We start from the raw sequence: 24,765 nt of genomic DNA on the forward strand, positions 1-24,765 counted from the left end.
TTCGACTTTAAGAACAGGAAACATCCTCTTTATGTCAAACCCTTTCCACATTGCTCAAAGTTTTTCGACTTGGTAAACTGAAACTTTTGTTTACTTCTTACCTTCTATACCTTAAACTTAACTTACTTTTTAAAATTTTATACCTTCTGTCACCATACTGAAGTTCTGTTTGTCTATTTGAACACTCGAACATCGGGCAGTTTTGACGCTCAGGCTGCGTGGACGTCAGCCAGAAGGTGAAATGAACTACACTTTGCAATTAGGGTCAAAGTACAATTTCTAGCGCATCGGTAAAAACACTTATGGGTTTAGTGAAGCTAATGTCACTTACGTTGTTTCTGAATTGAGCGAGGAATCGTCGTTTCAAAGTGAAAAATGGGGACTAAATTGCAGGGTGTATAACTCCCATACCGGAGGTTATTGATTCGATCGACATGAATCGATCGAAAAATTATGAAAAAACCGGTGTCGATTCGATCGACAAATGAAAACTTGAATCGATCGACACCGACTCGATCGACAAATTATTAAAAAACCGGTGTCGATTTGATCGACATGAATCGATTGAAAAATGAAAACGTGAATCGATCGACAACCTTGAATCGATTGACAAACCTGAATCGATTGACAAACCCTTGAATCGATCGACAAACCCGTGAGTCCATCGACAAACCCGTGAATGGATCGACAAAAGCCGTGAGTAGATTAAGAAACCCGTGAATCGATCGACAAACCCGTAAGTCAATCGAATTTTGTCGATCGAATCGTTGTCTATCGATTCACGTCGATGGATTCACGTTTTCAGTTTTCGATCCATTCATGTCGATCGAATCGACAGGGGTGTTTTTAAATTAATTGTCGATGGATTTACGTTTTCATTTTTCGATCGATTCATGTCGATCGAATCGACACCGGTTTTTTAATAATTTGTCGATCGATTCACGTTTTCATTTGTCGATCGATTCATTTCGATCGAATCCATACCCTCCCCCATCCTTCGCGTCAATTTCACCTTCTCCACGTTTTCAGTCAAAAATTTTCCTGCTGTCGCTTTCTCTCTTCGATCTAGGGTTGCCGACTCTTAGTTATGATGGATCAAAGCAACAACTGTACGCATATTTGGTCACTTTAGTTTATAATCTGGCAAAGCTGTGTAACTGGAACTTTTAAAAACCCTGCACGCTCTCTCACGTCGTGTCGTTTCTCCTCGAAGATGCGATGATTTTTTTTTTCCATTTTACGAGACGTTTTCCCACGTCCGTGAAGTTGGTTCTTCGGATATTTCTGATTATCTCTTCTTGAGTTGACTTAAAAGTCGCGAAATTGGTGCATTGAAAACGGAGCGCCTGTCATAATTCTTATTATAATAGCCGCACGCAACGAAAGTTTTCCGTGCAACCGGAAGTGCAAGTTGATGCACATGTTGTCGGTTCGTCCCTGATCGTACAGAATATGACCATTCCGATAGCCTCTGCCTCTGCTAATTATCACGTTTTAGCACTGCAACCGTTGATGTAGTTGCGCGATAGCATGTTTAGAAGAACTGTATTTTGATAACCTTTGCTCCACTTAAAATTCCTGGTGCTACTGGACCTCAGCAACATGGATATGGGTCAAATTTTTGTCTCGCACATTTCTACGTAGATTCAAAGCCCCTCCCCGCCGTTTTCGAAAAATGACTGATTTTGTGGATTTATTTTTCCATGCTGTATATATACAACTAAGACATTTTTTTGCGATTCTGAAATTATAATGCTTCATCCACTTATCCGATGGGAACTAAGTCGAAGTAAGAACTTTCACTCCGTAGACCTTCCAGTTCTCCTACTCTCTTTATCAGTCCCTCCGTGTTCTTAGTCTTTTCAATCATCAGTCCGTGTACTACTTTTTCTAAGTCTTCTACCTTCTTCTTTATACAAACTCCTTCACCTAAGCACCAGTCGCAAATCCATGTGACATCTCTGGAATGAAATGGAAGATTCAGACTGGTATCCAAATTATACATTGCGCAACATGCGTGGTGATTTTGCTATAGACTGGGACTCATTCAGTGAAACGCCTCAACCGAAACGCAGAATTTCTCTCAACGAGTACCGCGAGAGACGGATCACGCACGACAAAACTGTTATTTTTGAAGAAAATGTGCTGGAAATTCTCACGCCCTTTTCAGACATTGAAGAATCGAGCAGTGATCCAATCACTCTTGTTAAAACCTGGTACTTCTCTGTCTCAATTTTATGCATCCTACATGGTACCATCCGTCACAATGGTCACATGCAATCCCTAAGTTAGCTTCTCCAACTAAATCTAAACATTCCCTATCCCCCTCCCCCTAAAAAAACCAAAAATTTGGACGACGTTCAGTTAATTTTGGGTGGATAAGGAAAATACACGACAAAGAACATTTGTACAGTTTGAGTAATTAGTATACAAGATATAGCCACGAGAACAAAATAAATTTCAATAGATCAAACAAATTATATTAAATAAATAAATTTCTGAAAAAAGACAGAGTAAAAAGAGAATACAATTCAGAATGCGGAGTCAAATCTAGGCAGTTAAAATGGGTTGCAGTGAGAAATTAAACAAGCAGGAAGCTCCAACGCATTGGCGTCGGAGAGCGGCTCTGGGGGCAGTAGTTGTAGTCAAGAATGAGGGCCTAGACACATTTTGTCATTGATGTACAATCCGACAACTGTCGATTCATGTTTTGTAACTTAGCAGATTTACGTAGCCGGTGTATAAATGTGTATTGGGCTTTGATATGGCGAATACATGGCATTATCACTTGTTGTATACTTTTAATTTTGAAAGCTCTTTGGAGGTCCGCTTCCTAAAAAATCTCTGGTTGATAAGTCGTTTAGCGAGGCTGCAAAAAATTTGCATTTTTATATCTGAAAGTGTAGGTATTGGTTTTTTGTATAATTGTTTTTTTGGATTGCTGGAAAAGTAACGCATACTTCTATAATTTAGGACTGAGTCAGGGAAATATAAGGTTCGTTAAATAGTAAATATTCCTAGTACCGTGTGACACTATTGTTAACGAAAAGTTTTTGCAACTTGTCAAAGAGGTTGTTGAATGATCTTCGAATAACTTTTGATGAGCTAGAGGTAATGGTTCTATCTGCAGCTCGTGGACTTCTGTACGATATTGTCCAGAATCATCTAAATTTTCAAAAAGTGTCCGCTTGTTCGATACCCAATTTGCTCATTCATGCATACAAGGAGAAGCGCATGAAAGCTTTAGCAGACATTTTGGAGATGAATCAAGAATTAGATGAAGAATTTATGACTTAAATCACGGCACCTTAATCACGGGATGACCTTAATTACGGCAACTATTTATTGTCCATGAGATGCAGATGGTTCCATTTCCCTAGCTCATCAAAAGGTATTCGAAGATCAATTTCATCAGCCACCCGTACGAACCACGTTTCTAGTGACCCGTACTTGCTTCGCACGTATGAAACATACAATCAGAGAAAACAGAATTCATCTTACAATAATCAATAATCAGTAGGACATGAATCGTTGCGATGTATAATACGACATTATAATGCGGCATTACTATTGTAATTCATTTTAATGGATTAGGGGCATTATAAATCATTATTGCCACGTCGGAATGAAATGTTGTAGACTGAATTGAAAAGCATGTTGGCAAAATTTATTATAAAAATAGTATAACATGTAGGTACATAACATAAAGCGTTGCCTACGAGAATGGAGAGGCCGTAACTAGTCAGTTCTGTGACGTCAAGCTAGTAGATATTTACCGAAAACAACAAGCATCTCCGGGCGTCTCCGGGTCATCAGTGCATCGATGAGTGAGGCAGTCGCTGCGTGGACCAATCAGAGTGGCTCTCGATCGGCCGAAGTTGCGCGAGCGGGCCGTTTGAATCTGAGTGGAGTAACGATTTTCGGTATTACGCATTCATTTCCTCGATATTTAGACAATGTCATAAATTAACTAGTTAGTTTTCTAAAGTGAAATTTCATCTTCTTTCTAAACGGTTCTTATAAAATTTTGCGTCAGATCAACCCTGAAAGAGATATCGGCGAGAAATCATCGCGCGGCAAGCGTTCTCCCATAAGAACGCGTGTTAAACCGCGGCCGAGTTTCATCTACTAGTGTGACGTCACAGAATCGTAGTTACGGCCTCTCCATTCTCGTAGGCAACGCATAAAGGTAATACAAATTAAATGATTAGAGCGTGTATATTTCATTACATTATAGGTATATTACAATCATTTTTGTCATTGTTGGAAATTTTGATAGTTTGAAATTTGATAGTTGATAGTTTGAGAGTTGAAAATTTGGTTATTTTATTTAGTTAAGGTGATTCGATAGACGCCATATTTTGTGTCAGAATGGCATGCGACATATCCCATCAATTGGTTCCATTTTTTCATTTACTCATCATTTTTCTCCAATTTTAAGTTTCGCAATTCTGTTTTCAGGAGACTAAAGCACTCACTTATCAATTTGTATATTTATATTGAGTTAAGGGTAGAGACGTATTCCTCACCGGAATTGAGGAATGGAGGTGTTACAGTAAGTCCGGCATTAGGTTCCATTTCGACATCAGCGACGATCAACGCTACGATACTGGAAGCCAGTCTTCCGATATTAAATCCCTAGCGGGGAAGAAAAAAAATGCCTAGATTTCGCTACCCTAAATCCCCAGATTTGCTCAAATATACTTAAAAAATCCCTAGATTTTGCAAAAAGCGCCATTTTTAACGAAGAATCATGATGTCATTCGATGTAGCGATTTGCAATATTTAAATCTGATTGGCTCGTTTGAATTTTGGCGCTCTCTGAAAGCAGTGCTAATCCAGACCAATAAAATGAAAGAATATTAGTTGATTTCTTATTTACCTCTTACATTGCTCCGAAAAGAAAAAATTTCTCTCCGGAGCAATGAGTCGTAGCAGCGAAGAGAAAATAGTTTTCTCCGTAGCACTAACTAATTCAGTTCGCAAATGCTGAAAACGGATCAACTCTTTTCAAAAACCGGTAGAAATAATTCCTCGACATGGCACAATTTAATGTAGGTGTGTACCTGTCTCAAAGGTTACAGCATTCCGAATGTATTTTCTGTTCTTTTATGTATTTTTTATCAGCTTATCGTTTTCCTCCTATTCAGATACACCCGAAACCGAGTTCCAACGAATCCATCGGCAAAAAGTCAAGGTTGCCCATTGTTGAAATAAAAAAAAAGAGAAAAAAAATTGTATATTCTTGAAACTATCACATTTCCTGGCAGGGAAAAATTGCATACTTATTCCAAGCTTTACAGTTAATTTAAAATTATTCCTATTTTTATAAAAAACAAAGTTGCAGGTTTGTACTTACGATAAGTCACGTGACTTTGATTTTATCTTCTTTTTAGGCTTTGAGTTCGACTGATGTGTTTCAAGATTTTCGATGAATGAATTTTCTGCTTCATTTACTGGATGCGTAATATCAGAATCATTGTTCGATATATCATTTGCAACGTTCACCCTGTGTAGAGGAAAATATAAGATCGGTTGTTTTAAAAATAAATTGGAATTCTACTACATGTATGCCACTTGGGTTGAACAAAATTCTAAAAAGTTTTTTTTTAACTATGAGCGCAAAGTTTGACATCGACGAAAATTGGCCAAAGTGACACTCTTACATCCCTAATGAACATACTTGAAGGAATTTTTTGTCCTCCGAAAGGATCGGTTACAATAGCGCGTTGAATGCTGAAAAACCCGCATTTTTCGCCAAAATTGGCCTTCAGACCCATGTTTAGGCCAGTGGTAGACCCCAAAATAGATCGGAAATGACCAAACCATTATGCATTCCGTAAAATATAGACCTTCAATGACCAAAAAAACGCAGAGTTGAGGAATTTCAGGGTAGGCCCAAAAAAGGCCCTTAACGATACCCCTCCTTTGTCAATTTGCAGTATTAACAGTTGGAAAGCAGCCAATAGATAATTAAGATGCTTAAACCACAATTTAAGGGGCACCTACAGCCGCATAGTAAACATAATAGTAAACTTAATAATACTCACGTCTGTAAAAAAACAAATATGCATAATGAGATTTTGGAAAGTGTAATTTTGTTTCACAAGACTAATGCTCAAACTACAACATTTTAAGTGGTGAAATTTTGTTAATTTGCAGTATTGCCAGTTGGAAAGCCGCCAATGGGCAATTAAGATGATCAAACCACCTTCTGAGGAACATCTAAAGTCACACAATAAACTTGATAACAACGCAAGGTTGCAACTAGAATAGAATTAACTGAAATTTTTACTTACAGTGCATAGGTTTCACTCGATTCTATTTTCTTTTCCTTCTTTGGCTCGGCGTCATACGATTGTGCAGATGTTTCAATGCATATAGTATTGTTTTGGATCGGGGTGGATTCATCAAAACCAGGAATGTTTCTGCATTTGGTTATAGCTGTATCTCTGAAACAAGCAAAAAATGGAGAGTTTCTTAGGTAGATTAATAAAGCTTCTGCTAAAATTTTTTTATTGGTTGCCATATTATGACAAGAAAATTAAACAATTGGTTATAAGGTGAAACAACAATAGCCATGAACTGAAATAATAAATGCAAAGCATTGCAAACTTGTTACTTATTATCATCGCATTAAGAGTTGGCAAACAAATTTTCTGATAGTAAAATGATACATTATCATCCAGTTACTTCCCAGGACATTGAAAAACAAATTACAGTTCAAGAAGACCACACAACTTCTGGTTACTAACAAATTAAGCCACCACTAAATATTAGGTATTCAAAGTATTAACTCCTAAAATGGTCTTATCAAACGTATAGATGTCCAAAACATTCCTCAATTTTGCATATCAACTAACACTTACATATTGAGTAAAAGCAGATTTCTTACCTCTGAATTATTCTTTGACTGCGTCGACTCATTACCTGAAATGAAAATTAAAACAGCATTATATTTTCTACATTTTTTAAGTCAACTCAAAAACTAAATTTTTGAAATTCTATAAATACATTGAGGCTTTAAAAATAAAAAAGAAGAGCAAGACACTAGTGAGGAACTCTTGAACTATAGGTTAATGAGCTATAGATTGTGCATAGAAATTGCCAGTCTAAAGTTTCAAGAATGAGAAAATAATCAGCCCATGAGTGGGTCCAGAATGAGGGAGAAGGAAAAGTTGAAATAATTTTACTGGAAGGAGGGATAAATGAGGTACTCACCGAATTTATTCGTACAGAACATTCAAAAATCCCGTGAAAAAACAGCTCACAAATAAAAGCAAATTGCCATAGAAACTTCTTCACGAAATCACACACACAACGAAGAACGAGGCGCTACAGACGAGTCCGTCCAGGACAAGTTAAAAAATTCCCATGAGCCGAGTGCCGTAGGTTAAGGGCCCGTTCGCCAAAACTAATCGGAACTGTATGAATGAATTGCTCCTTTTAAAAATCAAAACAATATCGAATTGCGATATATTACACAGTTAAGATAGGGCTATGTCCTGTCGTAAGCGGCGACATACAGTCGATATCATTTCAATAATCGCCCCAATGGCCACGATAGTTGTTAGACGTTTACGGTTTCCCTGGTAACCTTTGTTTGCTATCAGCTGATATCAAGTAATATGACTAGGAAGCTCCAACCCAGTGGTTAAAGCTTCCTTAACCGCGAAAACTTTAAAATTCAAATTTTCAAATTTTGAACGTAAAGTACATTTTTTCCATCACGAGATAAAAGCACAAACAAGTTTTGAATTGTTGACTGTATCACCATGATTCCAAAAATACAATACACAACATAGCATTGACTAACAATAAAACAGTATGCAATAAAATAAAGTCATGACAAGGAACATAGCCGAAAATGGCGCCGATTCCCATCAACCAACGCGCGGTCTCTACAATGTAACATGCTGCATTGATACTCCCCAGCTGGGACCGTCCGGAATAGCAGCTCTAGTGCAAGCACCAGAGCCGCTAAAAATGAGAGAGTCAAAATGAAGTTTAAAATGTAAATTAAATTTATTTCCATTATCAAAAATAAAAATTAAGCCAGGAGATTAGAGAAGAAAACCGTGTTGTTAATCATCCCTCAACACCAAAATCAAGTCTTCTTTGCCTTTCCCTCGTGAATTTCACCAAGATTTAATCAGCAGTCAAATGGATATGTTTGGAAATGTATAAGTGGGCTAACCCGTTGAGTCGCAGTTACCCCATTGTTTCGCTAATAAGTTTTCAAGATTTTTAAATTGCTGAAACATCGTTCACAAGTAGCTCCAGATACAGGGATATAACAAAAAATATTCTTATACGTACACATTTGGGTCAGTGGCGTGGCGTGAAGGATCGATTATCGATATATCGCCATTTGAAGCTTTAGTAAAGAATCGATTACTAAGGTGTTCGCTGCGAACGCCCTGATAATCGATCTTTTTTCATAGGTTTAAATGGCATAACAATCGATATATCGCAATTCACGCCACGCCACTGATTTGGGTACAAATTTTTGTTGCAGTTTTTCAAGAAGTCAAATCGCCCAATTGTCTTTGGGAAGCTTTGGCGGGGGCAGCCTAAAGTTGAGACCAGTTCTTCATTTCAGTTTTAATTTCAACATAACTACCCTCTAGAAATCCAGATCGTCTCTGTAAGTGTCAATCAATTCTCGAATGGCTTCAAATTTGTCATCATCCATTAGAACATTATCGGGGTAAAAATGAACAAGTAATGCTCGAAAACTTTTTGTCATTTTGTGCGTTGTGAATCTCATTGGTATTTGAAAATGTTATAAAAGTCACAGAAAATTGAAAGTTTTCGGGAACAATTTTGAGTAAAAATTTTGGTTTCTTATATCTTACTAGTCGCAAGTTGAATTCATCCTACGGCTTCTTTCTGCTTTTCTCGCCCGGCTTCTTGGCTCTTGGTTCCGCGAGTTTCCACATTTTGACGTCGTCGTCAGAGGCCTGCAGAACGTCTTGCCCGTGGACCCTTTTCAGATGTTCAGATGCCCGTGCCTACATCGAAGATAGGGAGCAAATACATTAGCAGAGTTGCCGTGTTTTTAGTTTTAGTGTCCCCAAATATAGTGGCAGTCTTGTCAATGTATTTGCTCTCTATCTTTGCATGGAGAGTTTGTCTTGGGACTCTCAGGATAGCGTGGGATGGATATCTCACGCTATTTTGGCTGCCTCCATTCGGGCCTCAATTTGAGAGCTTTTTTGAGCTTGAGAGTTGATTTCAGAGAAAACCAGTGGCACCATCATGTTTCTCACAAACTTTTACATAAAAATCAATGGTCAAATCGCAAGTTCTTCACACATGCAACATCTCCATCGATGATCTAAAAAATGTCTTGTTTATATCCATTATTCTGCTTTCTTTATTGACATTGAATTTATAAGCTATGGATTGGATGAAGAAAAGCTATAAAAAAAATGTTGATGTAAGGATAAGGACTTGTACCTGACATGAAGAGGTTATATTCAACATCTCCTCCTTCTGTTGTTGTCTGTTCTACTTGTTGACGTGATTGAGGCTTTGCAAAATTCGCTGTCAGTTCTGCTTGTTGACGAGATTGAGGCTTAGCATGATTAGCTGTTAGTTTCGCTTGTTCATGCGATTGAGGCTTTGCAAGATTAGCATCTGAAAGTAAAACATAAATTAAATGCAATGGGGTCCTTTCCAAATAATGCAACAAAATGTCAGAAATTTATCGCCCTCATGAGAAAAACCAAAAATATCTAGGACTCAATTTGTTTTAATTTGTTTTTATTTTAAATTGTAAGTACGAGGTCTATTAGAAAAGAAACCGGATTTTGGTGATAACTAGCCCACCATGCGTCCAAATTAAGTTTCCTTGGACTTTCTTGATAGCTGAAAATATACTTAAGAACGCTACATTCACAATTCAAAAAAATCTGAATTAGCTTTCTTGGTGCGTGATTTGAAGTAAGGCAACCCCCTGGGTGCTCTACAATTTTGACCAAACTTTTCGCTTTTTTCGGTCTTGCACTACCTTTTTCAACCCACACGGATGGTTGAAGTTTTGTCTCCATAATGTAGCCGTATACCCAAGTTTTGACACCGGAAATTACCGTATCCGAAAATGTAGGATCATTGTTGGAACGTTCAAGAAGCTCAACGAAAATTTACAATCGGTTGGATTTTTGTTCAACGGACAACAGTCTCCGGACAAGTTTAGCTGAAACTCGATGCATGTGTAAGCATACTAACAAAACTGTATGTACAGAGCCTTCAGAAATATCACACTGCTCAGCAAGCTCAAAAAGACCATTTTCGAGCGCCATGTGGCAAATGTCAGGTGCCGTTGATGGTCGATTCCTGCGCTCCTCATCCTCGACGGACTCCTACCAATTTTGAACCGGAGAACAACTCATACAATGATCTAGGTAAACTTTACTTAGCATACCAAAAGTTTTGTTACAAGGTATACCGAGTTCAAAACAAAATTTAATGATAAATCTTTAGTCTATCAATGACTGCGTGATGAGAATCGCAGAATGCACCTGACTTACTCGTATTTAAAGTGACACATAATGAACACGGATGAAAATAAACTAAATCTGTGAATCTTGCGTTCTTTAGTATGTTATCAGCTATCAGGAAAATCCAAGGAAACCTACTTCGAATGCACATTGCACTAGTTATAACCAAAATCCGGTTTCTTATCTGAAAGACCTCGTATGATCACTTTGAGCGTTTGTGACTTATTTTTCAGGTTTCTAAGCACTGGTCTCTAGAAATTAGTGCACTGGCAATCTGCAACAAAAATTCTACTGCTCGAAAATTTCGCCTGATTTTTGAGAGAAAATATAACATGAAAACCTTAACACTAAACACCAAAATTTTTACCTCTGCAAGCGGAGGTTTTAAATCATGAAATGAAGTTGCGCATTTTTTGACGGTCAACATCTTTTACCTCGCATGAAATAGATTCCACGCAAAGTGCACCCGATGAAACGCGCATCATCACAATGCCCAAATTCAGACCATCGACATGGAAGATACAAAATTTCCACTCCATCAATGATACTTTGACGTGAAAATACCTGCCCGGAGTGGAGAATAATCCAATTCCACCGTCGCGAGCCCTCGCAAAGGCAAATTTCCTCGCCGACGAACAACGCGCGTCGCGGAAAAAGTTCTCTCCCACCGGATCTTTCCCGTTGTAATGCAATCGCAGTTTTGAGTGCTCGACGCAGAAATCGTATATTTAGGTAGTATTTAAATCAAAAGCAGCTATCTACATCGTAATATGGACCCTTTCTTGTATGTGTCTTTATGCGCCCCGGGGGTCAGGATCACAATCGAGATGGTGCCTTTGAATCTGAATACGTATATTTATGTCTCGAGCGGGAGGGGCCACCCCGCGCAAGTAATCTAACTGCGAGGGCAAAAATTTAAACTCGCGTCTGAGCGTGGCATGTTAATGGAAAAATAAACCCTGAAAGAGTTCCGCCGTGAAGTTTCGCGGGTATTTGAGACAACTTCGTGGGACGCTGCGCCGCGCGGCAAAAAGTAAACGTTGATTGAGATCGGACAGTGCTGTGAATGTAAATCCACACCAGTCTACCATCTGCATGGCACGTAACCAGGCTTTACGCTCCTCCGGGTCCATTCCAAGTCCTTCGTTTTCAATTTCAGCAATCATTTCCTCGATGGGGTCCATTTTAATGATTAAATCCAACACTGTAAAACAAAAGGAAAGAAACAATTTTAGAGAAGGACCGTCTCAAAGCTAGCAATAAATTAAGTTCAGGAGATGCTGCGAATGTATACCATTTACACATGGCACGTAATCGGGTTTTATGCTCCTCAGGAACCTTTCCTAGTTCTTCTTTGGTAATTTCTGCCGAAATTTCTTCAATGGGTTTCATTGTAATGGTGAAATACAACACTGCAAAACAAAAGAAAAGAAACAATTTTAGAGAACGACCGTCCCTAAGCTCTCAATTAATTAACTTCAGGAGAACAATGTTACTTCATAGACTCCGATCAAAATCGGAGAATGTTTTGTTTATTTATTTATTTTTTTTCTTTCGCTACAGATGAGTAAGCTCTTTAGGGTAGAGCTAATGTAAGTACAAGTCAGGCTTAAACAGTGGATACATTTATACATACACATATCGTATGCACAATACCTAGGGCTTTAACAGGCTTGATAACAAGGAATAGCGAGAACATGTTTAGAAACAAACGGGTGCAAAGAACTTTAAGTACAAAGAAACTTTATTAACATCATATATAGGCATTTTCTACCATTAGCTTGTTTACTTGACCAAGAACAGCGTAAACAATAGCTAAACGAGTATAATGGAAGCAATAAATCAATTCTAATTCTAATATCTAAGTAGGAGGTACCTTACAAAATATATCGTAAAAATTGTGGAACGGAATATGTAGGCAGTATACTGATCATCATTCTGTTACACTTCAGAAGAATGCGGGTTCTCGGCTTCGCTTGCTGTTTCTTAGTAACACCAGAAGCAGGCACGTGAAGGATTTTAGAATTAGTTGACTGACGAAGAGTTCCTTCAAATCAACCTGATACCTCCAAGCATACACGTTAGTCCCGAACCGCAGTCGTCGGTGCCAAGTTGGCAATTATGTCTCTCTTCTGTCACACAAGTATCACACTCGTAAATAATATTCGACGGTTAAATGCCATTTTGATGCGACCCTTTTATTCCATTTCGGGAGTGCAAATTTAGGTTTTAGGACCAATTTTTTTTCTTTCTTTTTTTTCTCTATCTTTTTTCTTTTTTTGTCTTATACGAGAAGTCTATCTATTTGAATAGAAACGAACTTTATCAAATATATTTTGCAAAAAACATGTTTTTTTTTCCGAAACTTTTCTAGTCAACCTTTAAAAAGTTCTATTGATTTAAAATAGGCATGTTTTTCCAGAGAAATATCGAATGGAATATTTTTCTCTGTAGTTCAAAAAATCCCACTCACCGCGTAGGTAGAAATTTGGATTTCTCAATCATGATCCTCCCACACAAATTATCCTCGCACTATAATTTTTTGTTGTTTCAAACATAGTAGTCCCTTTTCCAGAAAACCCCCAAAACAAAAGTCCAGCGAAAAACTGAGCAATTTCCTCTCATCAAAAGAATTCTGATCTCCATTATGCTTCATAACGCTAGTTTGAGTTCCCATTAGGTTGCTAAAGTTATCAGATAATGCGGAGAGTGTATGATTGATGTCTTTTCTAAAATAAAGTAAATTTTATCAGGAAAAATTGAAAAAATCTAGGTTGGAGTAGAGTGTTTTTCATTTTGTCGGTAGTGTGGTGTATGTCATGCTCAGATTGTGAGATTTTAAGGTGGATCTTCAGCTTTTGCGCAATTCATTTTGGGCACGATCGATATATTTCAAATCTAACCTTTAGGTGAAGTAATTTGGGAAAATCTAAGTTTCAGTCTGTAGACAAATGATTGAAGAATATTCTTGCTGAAAAGCATCCTCCAAAATCTTATAATATTAAGTCAGATTCCTTTTTGCAACCGATTTCAATGGATCGGCATCGATAGTTAATTGGAGGCAGTACTTTTGACTTCGTTTTAAGATTTTGTAGGATGATTTTTGGCACGAACATTCCTCTATGATTACACGGAGAAAAAAAAAACCTCGTGCGTGGGACCCGAAGTTTAGGTCATATGGATCTCTGAAGTTTTCGGATTGAGCATCTGAACGTTTCAGGTCTAGCTGTCGAGGCTCGGATCACACATCTGAAATTCCAGTTCTTACATCTGAAGTTCTTACATCTGAAGTACTTCAGATGTAAGAACCGAAGTTTTCGGATGTGAGAACCGAAGTTGTTCGGATGTGAAAACCGAAGTACTTCAGATGTAAGAACTGGAGTTTCAGATGTGTGATCCAAACTTCAGCAGCTGGACCTAAAGTGTTCAGATGCTCAATCCGAAATCTTCAGAGATCCATATGACCTAAACTTCGGGTCCCACGCACGAAGTTTTTCCCTCCGTGTACAGACTGAAACTTAGTTTTCCCAAAATAATTCACCCGAAGCTGAAAATTCGAGATCTGTCGATCGTACCCATAACGCATTGCGCACAAGCTGATGATCCACCTTAACGAAAATATTGAGCTTTTCACCCGCGTTGTGTTTTGCACCTCTTTTCCGAACTATTATTCCGCCCATTTTTATTTTCCATTCTACGAAGTCTCCCTGAGTTTCTCCGTAGTTAATACCCCCTTTCGTCCACGCTCCCCGAGAGCCTCGAACAAACCTCAGCACCGCATCTCGGAAAATCTCCGGCTCCGTTTCTGAGAAGAGCGACCAATCACTCCATGGATCCCACGATCCACCGATAAACCCACGCCTTTTTTTATTTATTTTTTTCATGTTTGAGGAATTAAACGGGAAGAAAAGGAGGTTAGAAGCGGAGCAATTGAGGGGTCGGCGAAATCCAAACTACGAGCCAGGAAAAAAAAGAGACGATTCGGATGAAAGAATTGAACGCGGTGAAATAACGAATCTCACCGGTTGCCGGGGGGGGGGGGGGGGGGTTAAAAAAAGACCGGAGCAATAGTACTTAAAAGGCTCGAGGTAGCTGCGGAAAAAGATTAATCAATCGCTCGAAAAAGCCAGAATTATTATTTATACTCCGTTTAACCCGCTCGACCCGGTGTCCCCCTTTCAAGGGTGAACGCTTCGAGCTATCGATTTTAATCCTCGTCCGATACAATCTCGAACATCGATGTATCGCGCCCCTGTTCGGGTCGAGGTACCGATTTGCCCATTATACAGGGTGCCCTGAATCGAGGTGTGAGTGGATCTGTCGCTTGCAAACTTTACGCAAGACATGAAGTATGATAGATGTTCTGCAGCCCGTGGCAAGATATACAATAAAAAAACAATTTAAAAAGCGGGTAACAAGGCTAAAATTTCACATACACAAAACCTAAACGTTTCGGCTGAAAATTCAGCCATCCTCAGTTGGATAAATCAAAATAAAAATGGTTAAAAATCTAAAATAGTACCTGATAAGTACCTTTCAATTGGGAATGTTGTTATTATGACAGAAATTTTGCTAACATAGTCAAGAAAAACATCGAAAACGGACATCGGTGAAACCACACAGCGCCCAAAGTTTCAGCCGATAGATTTACAATTTTTTATTTGTTTATTTATTTAACAAGGTGGAGGAATGGTGCCGGGTCCACACCATTTCGTGGGGAAAACAAACTTTTCGTGTACAACAAAAGTTTCGCGTACTAGTACGCATTAGAGTTCAACATTTTAGTTTTGATTCTAATTATAATTTTTGGAACTTGTTGGCTTTGTTATCCCCACGAAATGGCGTGGACCCAGCGCCATTTCTCCACCTTGTTACATACAGTTCGGGCCACTTCTTAGTATTTTTTTTCTTCATTTATCTATTTACTTATGTATTTATTTATTTATTTATTTATTTGAGAATGACTCCGAAGAAAGTTTAGCGCCGCCTTTGCGAATTCTGTAATTTACTCCTTACCCCACAAACTCGGTGAGAAATGCGTAAATACGAAAAAAAAATGAAGCTGATTTAACATTCTGGAGTAAAAAAAAGTGTGCAAGAACTAATGCTAAATTACCCGCTACGGTAGTCAGTTTTACATCTTGAAATCGCTAAAGTTATTGATGTCGTAGTTCATTCAGCATTTTGTAAGTTCTCACACACTTTTTTACACCCAGAATGTTAAATCAACTTTTTTTTTCTTCTTCTTTTTTTTCAGTGTAATCAGTTCCATTGAGTCCGTCTTAGCTCTTCCGGTTGACCGGTGTTATGCAGTGTAGACTCATTGATGGATGTTGCACTCCCACGTGAAACACTGGAAAAAAAACCACATTGGATCTAGAGTCCAGACTATTGAAAACATTGACAAGGAAAAGGCCTCTTGATTCAATCAGATTTAAGCTTAAATCAAAAGGAAATCCGCTCAAATTAAGAGGCTTGGTTCTTGATTTAAGCTTAAATCTGATTTAATCAAGAGTAATTTTTCTTGTCGATGTTTTTAAGAGTCTGGACTCTAGATCCAATGTGTTTTTTTTTCCCAGTGAAGCCGACAAAATTCGGCCCCTGTATTCGGCGGGCGTTATCTCGAAGTTCGATCCCTCGATCGCGGGTCCGACCCGTCACCCCTTTTTCCGGGGACGCGAGCATCATTTAAATTTATTCTACCCCTCTCTTTTAAATTTGAGTTCGCGGATCGGACAGAGATGGAGGAGTAAATTTTCGTCCTGTCTCTTTCCGATGCAAGGCGGATTGCGCACGAAGAAAGAGAGAGTCGGGTGCATTTTAAACGACCCCGGAGTCCGCGGCAGCCAAGTGAGCCCGGTGGCGGCAATAAATTTCAAATTAATTACAATTTCTAACGAGGTGACAAGGAGTGGGCTATGTCTTCGCCGGTCTCCGCCAAAGGGGCCTCGTTTCTAGATTGCCCTCGAACCCTTTATAATGTTGGCCGAGTTTAGGTAACAGAAATGCACCTACACTGGAAAAAAACAGATTGGATCTAAAGTCCAGCCTCTTAAAAACTGATTTATATTAAGTTAGTGGGGCGTCATTGAGGTATTTGCTGCCGTCCTGAAGGATAAAAAACGTATGAGCCTTAGATTGTTACTAAATTTCTCAGGATAAACTATCACGGAAAAAAAAAAGAAAAAAAAAAAACATTGGATTTAAAGTCCAGACTCTTGAAAACATCGACAAGAAAAAGTACTCTTGATTCAATCAAAATCTAGCTTAAATCAAGAACCAAGCCTCTTAATTTAAGCGGATTTCGTTTGGATTCAAGCAAAAATCCAATTGAATCAAGAGTATTTTTTCTTGTCAATGTTTTCAAGAGTCTGGACTCTAGATCCAATGTGTTTTTTTTCCAGTGTAGTCGCATTTTGGGAAAAAATTAGTTCGAAGGAGTTTTGAATTTTCCCCGTCGTTAATTCGTCCCCATCCAGTCGAAGTGTCACAAGCGCCATGCGACGCTTCAAAATGTCCGCCATCATTTTATTATTTACAGAGAAATATTGTTGGTTGAATCTGTTTGGAAATTTCACTGAATTTTATTGGCAGCACGAAGGAAATTCAGTGATATCAGACAGCTTCGTTGAATTATTTCTCTGTAAAAAAATAAAATGGCGGCGGTAATTTTTCAACGTCGCATTGCGCTTGTGATACGTTGACCGGAAGGTGACGAAATATCTCCTGGCATAAACTCCGAAGAGAAAACAAGAGACGTAATTCGGATAGTGGGCCGAGTAGCACCCGTACTTTTACGAGTCGTCTCTGATTAGCTGATTTTTCCCGCCAAGTTTCCAAGCCGCCTGATATACCCATTTCTCGAGGCCCGTGTGAAAAATAACACGAGGTTCATTTTTTATTCAAACTGATTCGAAAAGAAGGAACAAATTTTGCGTCGGAGATTGGAAAGCAATTCTTCAAATTTCTCTAAAGAGATTGATGGGTAATCCAAGGCACTCTCAGGGCAAATTTTGTTTTTACCTTTTCTCCCTGATATCTTGGTTATTTTTCTGTTTTTTTTTGCTTATTGTATACTCGGTTTTCCCTGTGATAATTTCACCTACTGGTTTCCCCCGATCACGTCGATTTTAGGCTTCGACGATAGCTTTTTCGATCTGTTCAAGATCATCATCACGTCACTACACTAAAAATTTGGATGTGCGACATCCGTAAAACGAACATTACATGGTAAAACACTAATATTAAAAAACGTATTAAATTGAATATCTGTGTTTACCTCACCGAGTTTAATCAGTGTGGTTTCGTAGTTTCTTACGAATCTTCCGAGGTGGGCAGCTGGGCACCTTAGTTTCCCTTCTGATCTCATGCCAAATAAGGATAAGTTTGAACTAAAATTGTATCGGTATATCTTGTGAAAAATTGAACTATGTGAGTCAATTTTGTTATCTTCGAATGGAGTTACGTTCCTTTGACCAGCGGGCGAATTATTTAAATTGATAGACAAAGCGATAGACAAAGAAAAGGTAGGGAGTTTGGAGCTTTCCTATTGGTTGAAATGAGTGGTTCCTCAAGACTAAGGGAGAAGATGATGGACTATCAGGTCCCTCTTGGGTTGCCGTTACGTAGTCTATTACCTACCTTCTTTGTCCATTGCAACCACGCGCCTCCATCAATAGGATCCCTCCATATTTCTTTTGTCTTCTTTGTCTGTAGCTTTTCTATGAATTTCAATAATCGGCCCGCAGGAAACGAGAAAATGTACTAAGTTCGCTGTACCTCCTATGTAGAACGGACTCTGGTTTAAGTTGTGCTTACAGACTGAATTACTGAAATGCGTTCCGGCATCAATGGAAATCTCCATGCCCGGCTGGAAGATCGAGAGGGATTATGAATTCGTCTGTGCACTTTTCAGTGCTCTCCGTGTTAATGATGCTTAAAATATCCACACAATTATTTTTATTTATTTTATTTTCTCTTTTGCGCTGCGCTTCGTTGCCTTCGTCGCTCTTCTAGTCTCATTTCAACAGGAATTCTCCTTCTTTCAAATCAAACTCGTGAACCCTGTTTCATTGCTAATGAGGGAATAATGCACAGCAATAGCCCGACTAATGCATTTACATAACAGAAACAACGATGGGCAACCAAGGCTAAGGAGAAAAACAATTTAAGGTGGTTTCGACCCTCATCTCAACCAGGATTTTTTTTTGTACATAAAATTATAAAAATCAAGAAACCTCTCAGCTTTCCATAACTGAATGAGTATTTTTAAGGAAAATCACTTTTATAATCACTATTAAATCTAATCTGAAGTAATTCAGGCATGTTAAATAAAGACTCATTTCTGATTAAACAAAATTCCAAGAGTGTAATATGTTCCTGTTCCTGGTTGTTTAGACATTTTGAATCTGTGAAGAATCAAACATTCATTCGAACAGCTGAAAGTTCATTGAGTCTCCTCAACGCATCTTTCTTACTATGTTGTAGCCTACTGCACAATTTTCCTGACACTTTTTCGGCACTATGAACACTTTTTTCTATACAAATACATTTTTTTTTCCTCAAAAACCGATTATACTTAGATAACTTCTTTTTTTATTATTATAAAATAAAAATATATATAATAAAAAAGTAAGTCCTCTAAGTATAATTGTTTTTTAATTTTTATTTGTATAGAAGAAGAAAGCATCTTTCTTAGATGCATAACGTTGTCTCTCTCTAGACCTTTTCCTTGTTTTAACGTCATTCTGATTCTCTTTTTCGTGCGTTGCATCGTGTTTTACTGTGAGTAATTTGTTTTGCAATGGAATCCTTACAAATTAACAGAAGACGATTTTTCAGATGATATGACTTAAATCTGTATCAAAACGGAAAGATAGAGAGATGATGACAAAATATTTATCGTTCAGCTTTCATCAATTTAAACTGACAGCCGGCCAGGTTGGCCTAGTGGTTAGCGCGTCTGACTCTAGGTCAATAGGTCCCGGGTTCGAATCCCGGTGGTGGCGACAAATTTTCATGGAACTGACGAGTGGATCTGTAAGCTGAATTCGCTCGGCCTTAATCCGTGAAAATTTGTAAGCCCGAGCATGGATGTCTACCAAACTCCCTGATGTCTTCGGACAATAAATAGTGCCTATAGATGGCTGTAGATTCCTAAAGGAATAGAAGCCACTAAACTCTCAATAAAAAGAAAAAAAAAAAAAAAAAAAAAAATTAAACTGACAATGAGAAATCCTTACACGGGGTACAGAGTCCATTAACAGTGAGCATTGAGTCAAGTAAAAATGTACATTATAGTAAATGTTAGGGTCGCGGGTTCGCACAAGAACTTAATACCTTCAGTTATTTTTATTACGAAACTCACTTGCACTTTGTTTTTATCCCGTTCGGACGTATTTTATTAGGTTACAAGCGTTCCGTGTAATATTTTCCACATTAATTCAAGAATGCGCCTGAAATGTGCTTTTTCAACATACGCTTTGGGATAACTTTGGTTTTGCATGTTTTTTTTACCCCATCAGGAAGATAATTCCTATAGTCTCTGACCGTTCGACAACGTTTAAATTTTTTTACCGTTTGACATCACTTTATCGTGTCACGCGTAAAAATGTTATGTGAAAAGGAAAGTAACAGTAACCATATGTATAGTATAGATACTATGGGTCCCAATTGCAAAATGAACCTCGCGTGATCCTGCGACGGCAAATTTTTGCGGAGTTGCTGAAGCGGAATAAAAATCGTCTTAGAGGATTTTCTTTTTCTCAATAGTAAGTAAATACCCTCCTGATACGGAATTCATCATAAAAAAAAAAAAAATCGAAAATTTGACCCTACACTGGAAAAAAAAAGTCTGCTACGGTCAAGCCTTCTCGGAATCTTAAGAAAAAATCAGCTTGATTCAAGAATTTTTATCTTAAAACAAGCAATTTATTGCTAAATTCAAGATTCGAGATTCTTAATTGCAGCTACCTTATAGCTTGGATCACCTGCTAGCTTGATTTAAGCAGCACAAAAATCTTGAGTCAAACCTGCTGAGTCTTACATCAAGCCACCATGGCTGCTAATTCTAAGAAGTTGTTTCTTGATTCAAGATAATGTATACTCGATTCAAGATTCCTGGTTTCAAGCATGACACGAATCTTGGAAATAGCTGAAAAAATTAGACTTAAATTAAGTTTGCAGCTAACTTCTTGAATTAAGTTTCCATTGGATTGTAACCACTCCGCCTTTATTTTCGACACGGGCATTAAGTTATACATTCCTACATTCTCAAGTCATTTTAGGAGATCTCCAAAAGCCGCGCATTTTAACAGTGCTGCAAACTGAGAACAAAACCCGCGGCAACGCACGACGACTTGAACATGATCCATGTCGAAGAATCAGTAACGTTTTATCCCTTCGTTACGGAATTTTATGAAAAATGAATAAAACTTTTAGCATTTAGGATTGGATCCGAGCATTAAACGAAAAATAATTAAGATTCCGCCGGGTAGCTAATTTCAAGCAGCACGGCCATGCTTATTTCAAGCTATACGTTTCTCGGCGGCAAATTTAGGATTTTTTCCAGCTTGCTTCAAGCTGATTTTGATTTGTTTCAAGCTACTTTTTTTTCCAGTGTAGTTCCTTATTGCATAAAGCTGTCCAAATAAGGTTGTCCCCGGGCAATGTTATGCGGCAACGCTTAGAGGCAGAAATCTAGAGAGCAGATCTTATCACCCATCACCACCCGCGGTCCCCTTGGTGCCGAGTATGATCACTTTCGACACTTCGTCCCTAGAGACGAAGTATGAAGAAATTATTAATGGTAATGTAGCATCGCGTCCATGATATTGGACTCCATGCTCAGCTATATGATATTCGGTTGCTCATCATGTCCAAGATCTTGGACTCCATGCTCACTTTAATTAGGGATAATTTTTTCGAAAAATCGAAGTGAGCATAGCGTCCAAAATTGTGGGACGCAGGTATTCTCTGACAATATAGGAGCATGGGGTCCAAAAATGTATTAAGACAATTTTGGTGAAATAAAGACAAAAACATGTGTTCTCGAAAAAAACTGTGCATTGCTTAGGTTGGGTTAGGTAAGGTTAGGTTAGGTTAGGTTAGGTTAGGTTAGGTTAGTTTAGTTCAGGTTGGATTGGATAAGCGAAGTATACGATTTTCTATCATGATGAACTTTAAAACTAAGGGAGGTCTACTTGCTTTTGGACTCCATGCTCAAGCAAAGAAGTGAGACGTTTAGCGATGAGCATGGAGTCCAAGATCTTGGACGAGATGAGCAGGTAAGTATATCAAGGATGAGCATGGAGTCCAATATCTTGGACGCGATGCTACATAATCTTATTAATATAAGTCTCTTCAAGCTACAGTTCTTAAATTGCACGAAGTTGTCTCGAAACAGTGGGAGCAGATCTCCGCATTGACGAGCGAACTGAGTTATGTTCGGCTGAATGCTAAATTCCGATACGCGGTTTTTGGCATACCGAGCGTTCGTTCTGTTAATATGTTGCTCCGATTGTTTCGAACTTCATTTTTCAGTCTTGAACTGGCAATGTTAATTTAAACTTGACCCACTGGTCTAATCTCATCTGAAGTCATTAAGACTATCAGAACTCCATCTTTCTCTCTAATCTTTATTTACGTATTCGGTTTTTTTTTTACACTTGTGTCTTTTTCCTGATAAGATTTACAGCCGCTTTTACATTTTGTCATTTTGCTCTCATTTCAATTTCTTTATATAACGCCCAAGGTATTTTTATTGCTTGTCTTGGAAGACAATAATGTTGATTGTTGACCCTGACTGCAGGAGAATCAATTTAACTTTATTCATTTGTCAACTGTTTGTATTTTGTAGCCCAACATTATGCTTCGTTGAATAAAAGTCTTGTATGTATGGCGCTGTCTCCACTCGTCAAAATGGACAATCAAAATGGCTCAACGTTGGGACTTGATGCGATGTTGAGTGTTGCTTCTCAAAATAGAGCGGCGCGACTCTATTTTGTTCAACAGCCATCGCAATCAGATAACGATGACATGGAAAGCATAACATAACCTTCGTTAACGGGGTGTCGTTCTCCTTTACTTCTTTTCGACTCGTGCGTGCCAAAGAAATGTGACTTTAACTTAAGTGTATTGTTAGATTAATGTAAATATATTGTACAGTGTACATAATTATTAATTTCACTTGAGTACCATGGCGACCTGTCGGATGATTTTTGACCCAAAATCGAAATCATTCATTGTAGCTGCACCAAGACCAGTTACCTCACCCAATATTTTAAATAATAAATATTCATATTGGTTTGAGGTTATGTGCACTCCAAAAAGCACAGCAATGCTACTGGACCAATCAGGAGCCAGCTCTGGCGATTTTTCAGTAGCGTAGTGGATGGGGCAGCTCAAATTTGACGGACCAGTTTCGGAGCGGGAGCATCGTTTACATCGCATTCAATTTGATCGTCCATTTTGACCAGTGGACGCAGGGCTTAAGTATGCTCCCACGAGCGATGCGCTCTTGTTTGAAAGCACAACTGAGACTTGCTCAAAAACTCGCTTTACCGCTGAGGTTAGCCCAGGTTCTAGTCCAGCTAACATGGGTGGACATAGAGCATGACCATGTGCAGGAAAACCGGACAACACGAATGTCAACAAAAACCCGCCCTTGTCGATGATGAATGCGGTGACGGTTTGACGTCCACCAAAAACCTAGCGGGAAATTCGAATAAAGACAATAGCTTCAGAACGAATAGTACATTCAGTGAGGCTTAGAGGTAAAATGAGTAATTTTAAAATGTCTTGGGAAGAAACTGATTTTAGAGCCTCTGGAAATTTTATTCACACTCCACAGTTGATGGATGTCTATATTATTTATAACTGCATGAGGTACAGATCTAAAATTTAACCTGATGGAACATACAGAATAAAATCCCATCTCAATCAAAATGGTTTTGTTTACATACATAAGAGCCGGCTTTCACAGCGCTCCGCGACAGCTAGCCGCGTAAATCCCTTATCCTCCCAAGGACTTTTGGGGAGTTAGCACTCCCTAATTTCTAGCAAACACCCTGTCGCCAGGGCAAAGGGAGGGGGGGCGGGGTTGGCGGTGGTTTTAAATTCCAAAATAAACGCGTAAATTATGTAGTATCATACCTCTCTCTCCCCCTAAAGGGCATTTTACTCTGCCTTAAGGATAGATGTGTCCATGGGCGTAGCTAGGGGGGTCCTGCCCCCCCAGAAAAACGGGATCCTCCATTCCTCACACCAGATTAGGATTTTTCATAACTAAAAACCTCAATTTTAATAAGCACCTTGAACTAACATGTAAGAAACTGAATAATATTGCCAATCACTACAGACAGATTCTACCCAACACTTTCGGCCCATCTTTTTATAAACGTAAAATTATATTCTATTCTTTATTATCAATTATTTTCTACGGTATTACTATATGGATTACAGCTCTTCAGAGGAAAAAGACACTAAATAGGTTAGAAACATCAATCCGTCCTCTCAAGAGAACTCTCATTTGCGGATACAAATCTGTATCTAATTTCGCACAAGACGTTATATCTGGTGTCCCTCCCATCGAACTTCTCACCGAATTAAAATTAAGGATTGCAAGAAAAGAAAATAGAGAGGAAGTAGAGCTTAACATCAGAGAAAAATGGAAGAGAAAATGGGATCTTGAGACAGGAAACAAATGGATACCACTATGTGGACTCCACTATGTTCCTGCGGAGAATTAGACACGCCAGAACACACTTTTTTTAGCTGTACTTTGATTAAGGATAAATTAACTAATTTAAGTAAAGAACTAAGAATTATAGTAAATAAAAATAATTTATTAGAAACTATGATTAGTAATAAGGACAACTGGCACAAAGGCTATATATATATATTAAAACAATCTTAGAACTTAAAATTAAATACTTTAAGGAAATAGAAAATAACTTACATGTAAATAATCCACATTCCCCCGATGTAATAACTACAGATGGTCCCGGGGCATCTTCCCCTGGTCCCTTATAATATAGACTTAAGATATTATTTCTCATGTACTCCTTATTCTTAGAGACTATAATTATCATATATATAAATAAAAAAAAAAAAAAAGTTTGGTCATTGAGCTGATGAAATTGAAAATTGTACGGTTCAAGGGAGTGGGTGTGGCTCTTTATATACTTGACAAAATGTTTCTTACCCACAATTTTTATCAAGAGTCTGGCAGGGCATTTACAACCAGGAATTTTGTGCCTTA

At 38.3% G+C, this 24,765-nt stretch overlaps 1 protein-coding gene across 5 annotated transcripts; it reads right to left on the minus strand.

The window, feature by feature from the left end:
• Positions 1-1,055: 1,055 nt before the first annotated feature.
• LOC109036066 (uncharacterized) lies at positions 1,056-13,579 on the minus strand. 5 transcript variants are annotated; one of them, XM_072304147.1, is made up of 5 exons: positions 7,222-8,348; positions 6,896-6,930; positions 6,300-6,452; positions 5,360-5,509; positions 1,056-4,638 (listed from the first exon to the last, which is right to left on the minus strand). In XM_072304147.1, the coding sequence occupies exons 2-5, from the start codon at positions 6,925-6,927 to the stop codon at positions 4,602-4,604; spliced, it is 372 nt and encodes a 123-aa protein (XP_072160248.1). In that variant the 5' UTR covers positions 6,928-6,930; positions 7,222-8,348; the 3' UTR covers positions 1,056-4,601. The 5 variants fall into 5 exon arrangements, 1 of the variants encoding a protein (XP_072160248.1); XR_011900509.1 differs by lacking the exon at positions 1,056-4,638 and adding an exon at positions 11,800-13,579 and having other exon boundaries at positions 4,666-5,509; positions 6,300-9,642; XR_011900508.1 differs by lacking the exon at positions 1,056-4,638 and adding an exon at positions 11,586-13,579 and having other exon boundaries at positions 4,666-5,509; positions 6,300-9,642.
• Positions 13,580-24,765: the final 11,186 nt, after the last annotated feature.

This window comes from Bemisia tabaci, chromosome 9 (genome assembly GCF_918797505.1).
Source record: "Bemisia tabaci chromosome 9, PGI_BMITA_v3".
NCBI lineage: Eukaryota > Metazoa > Arthropoda > Insecta > Hemiptera > Aleyrodidae > Bemisia > Bemisia tabaci.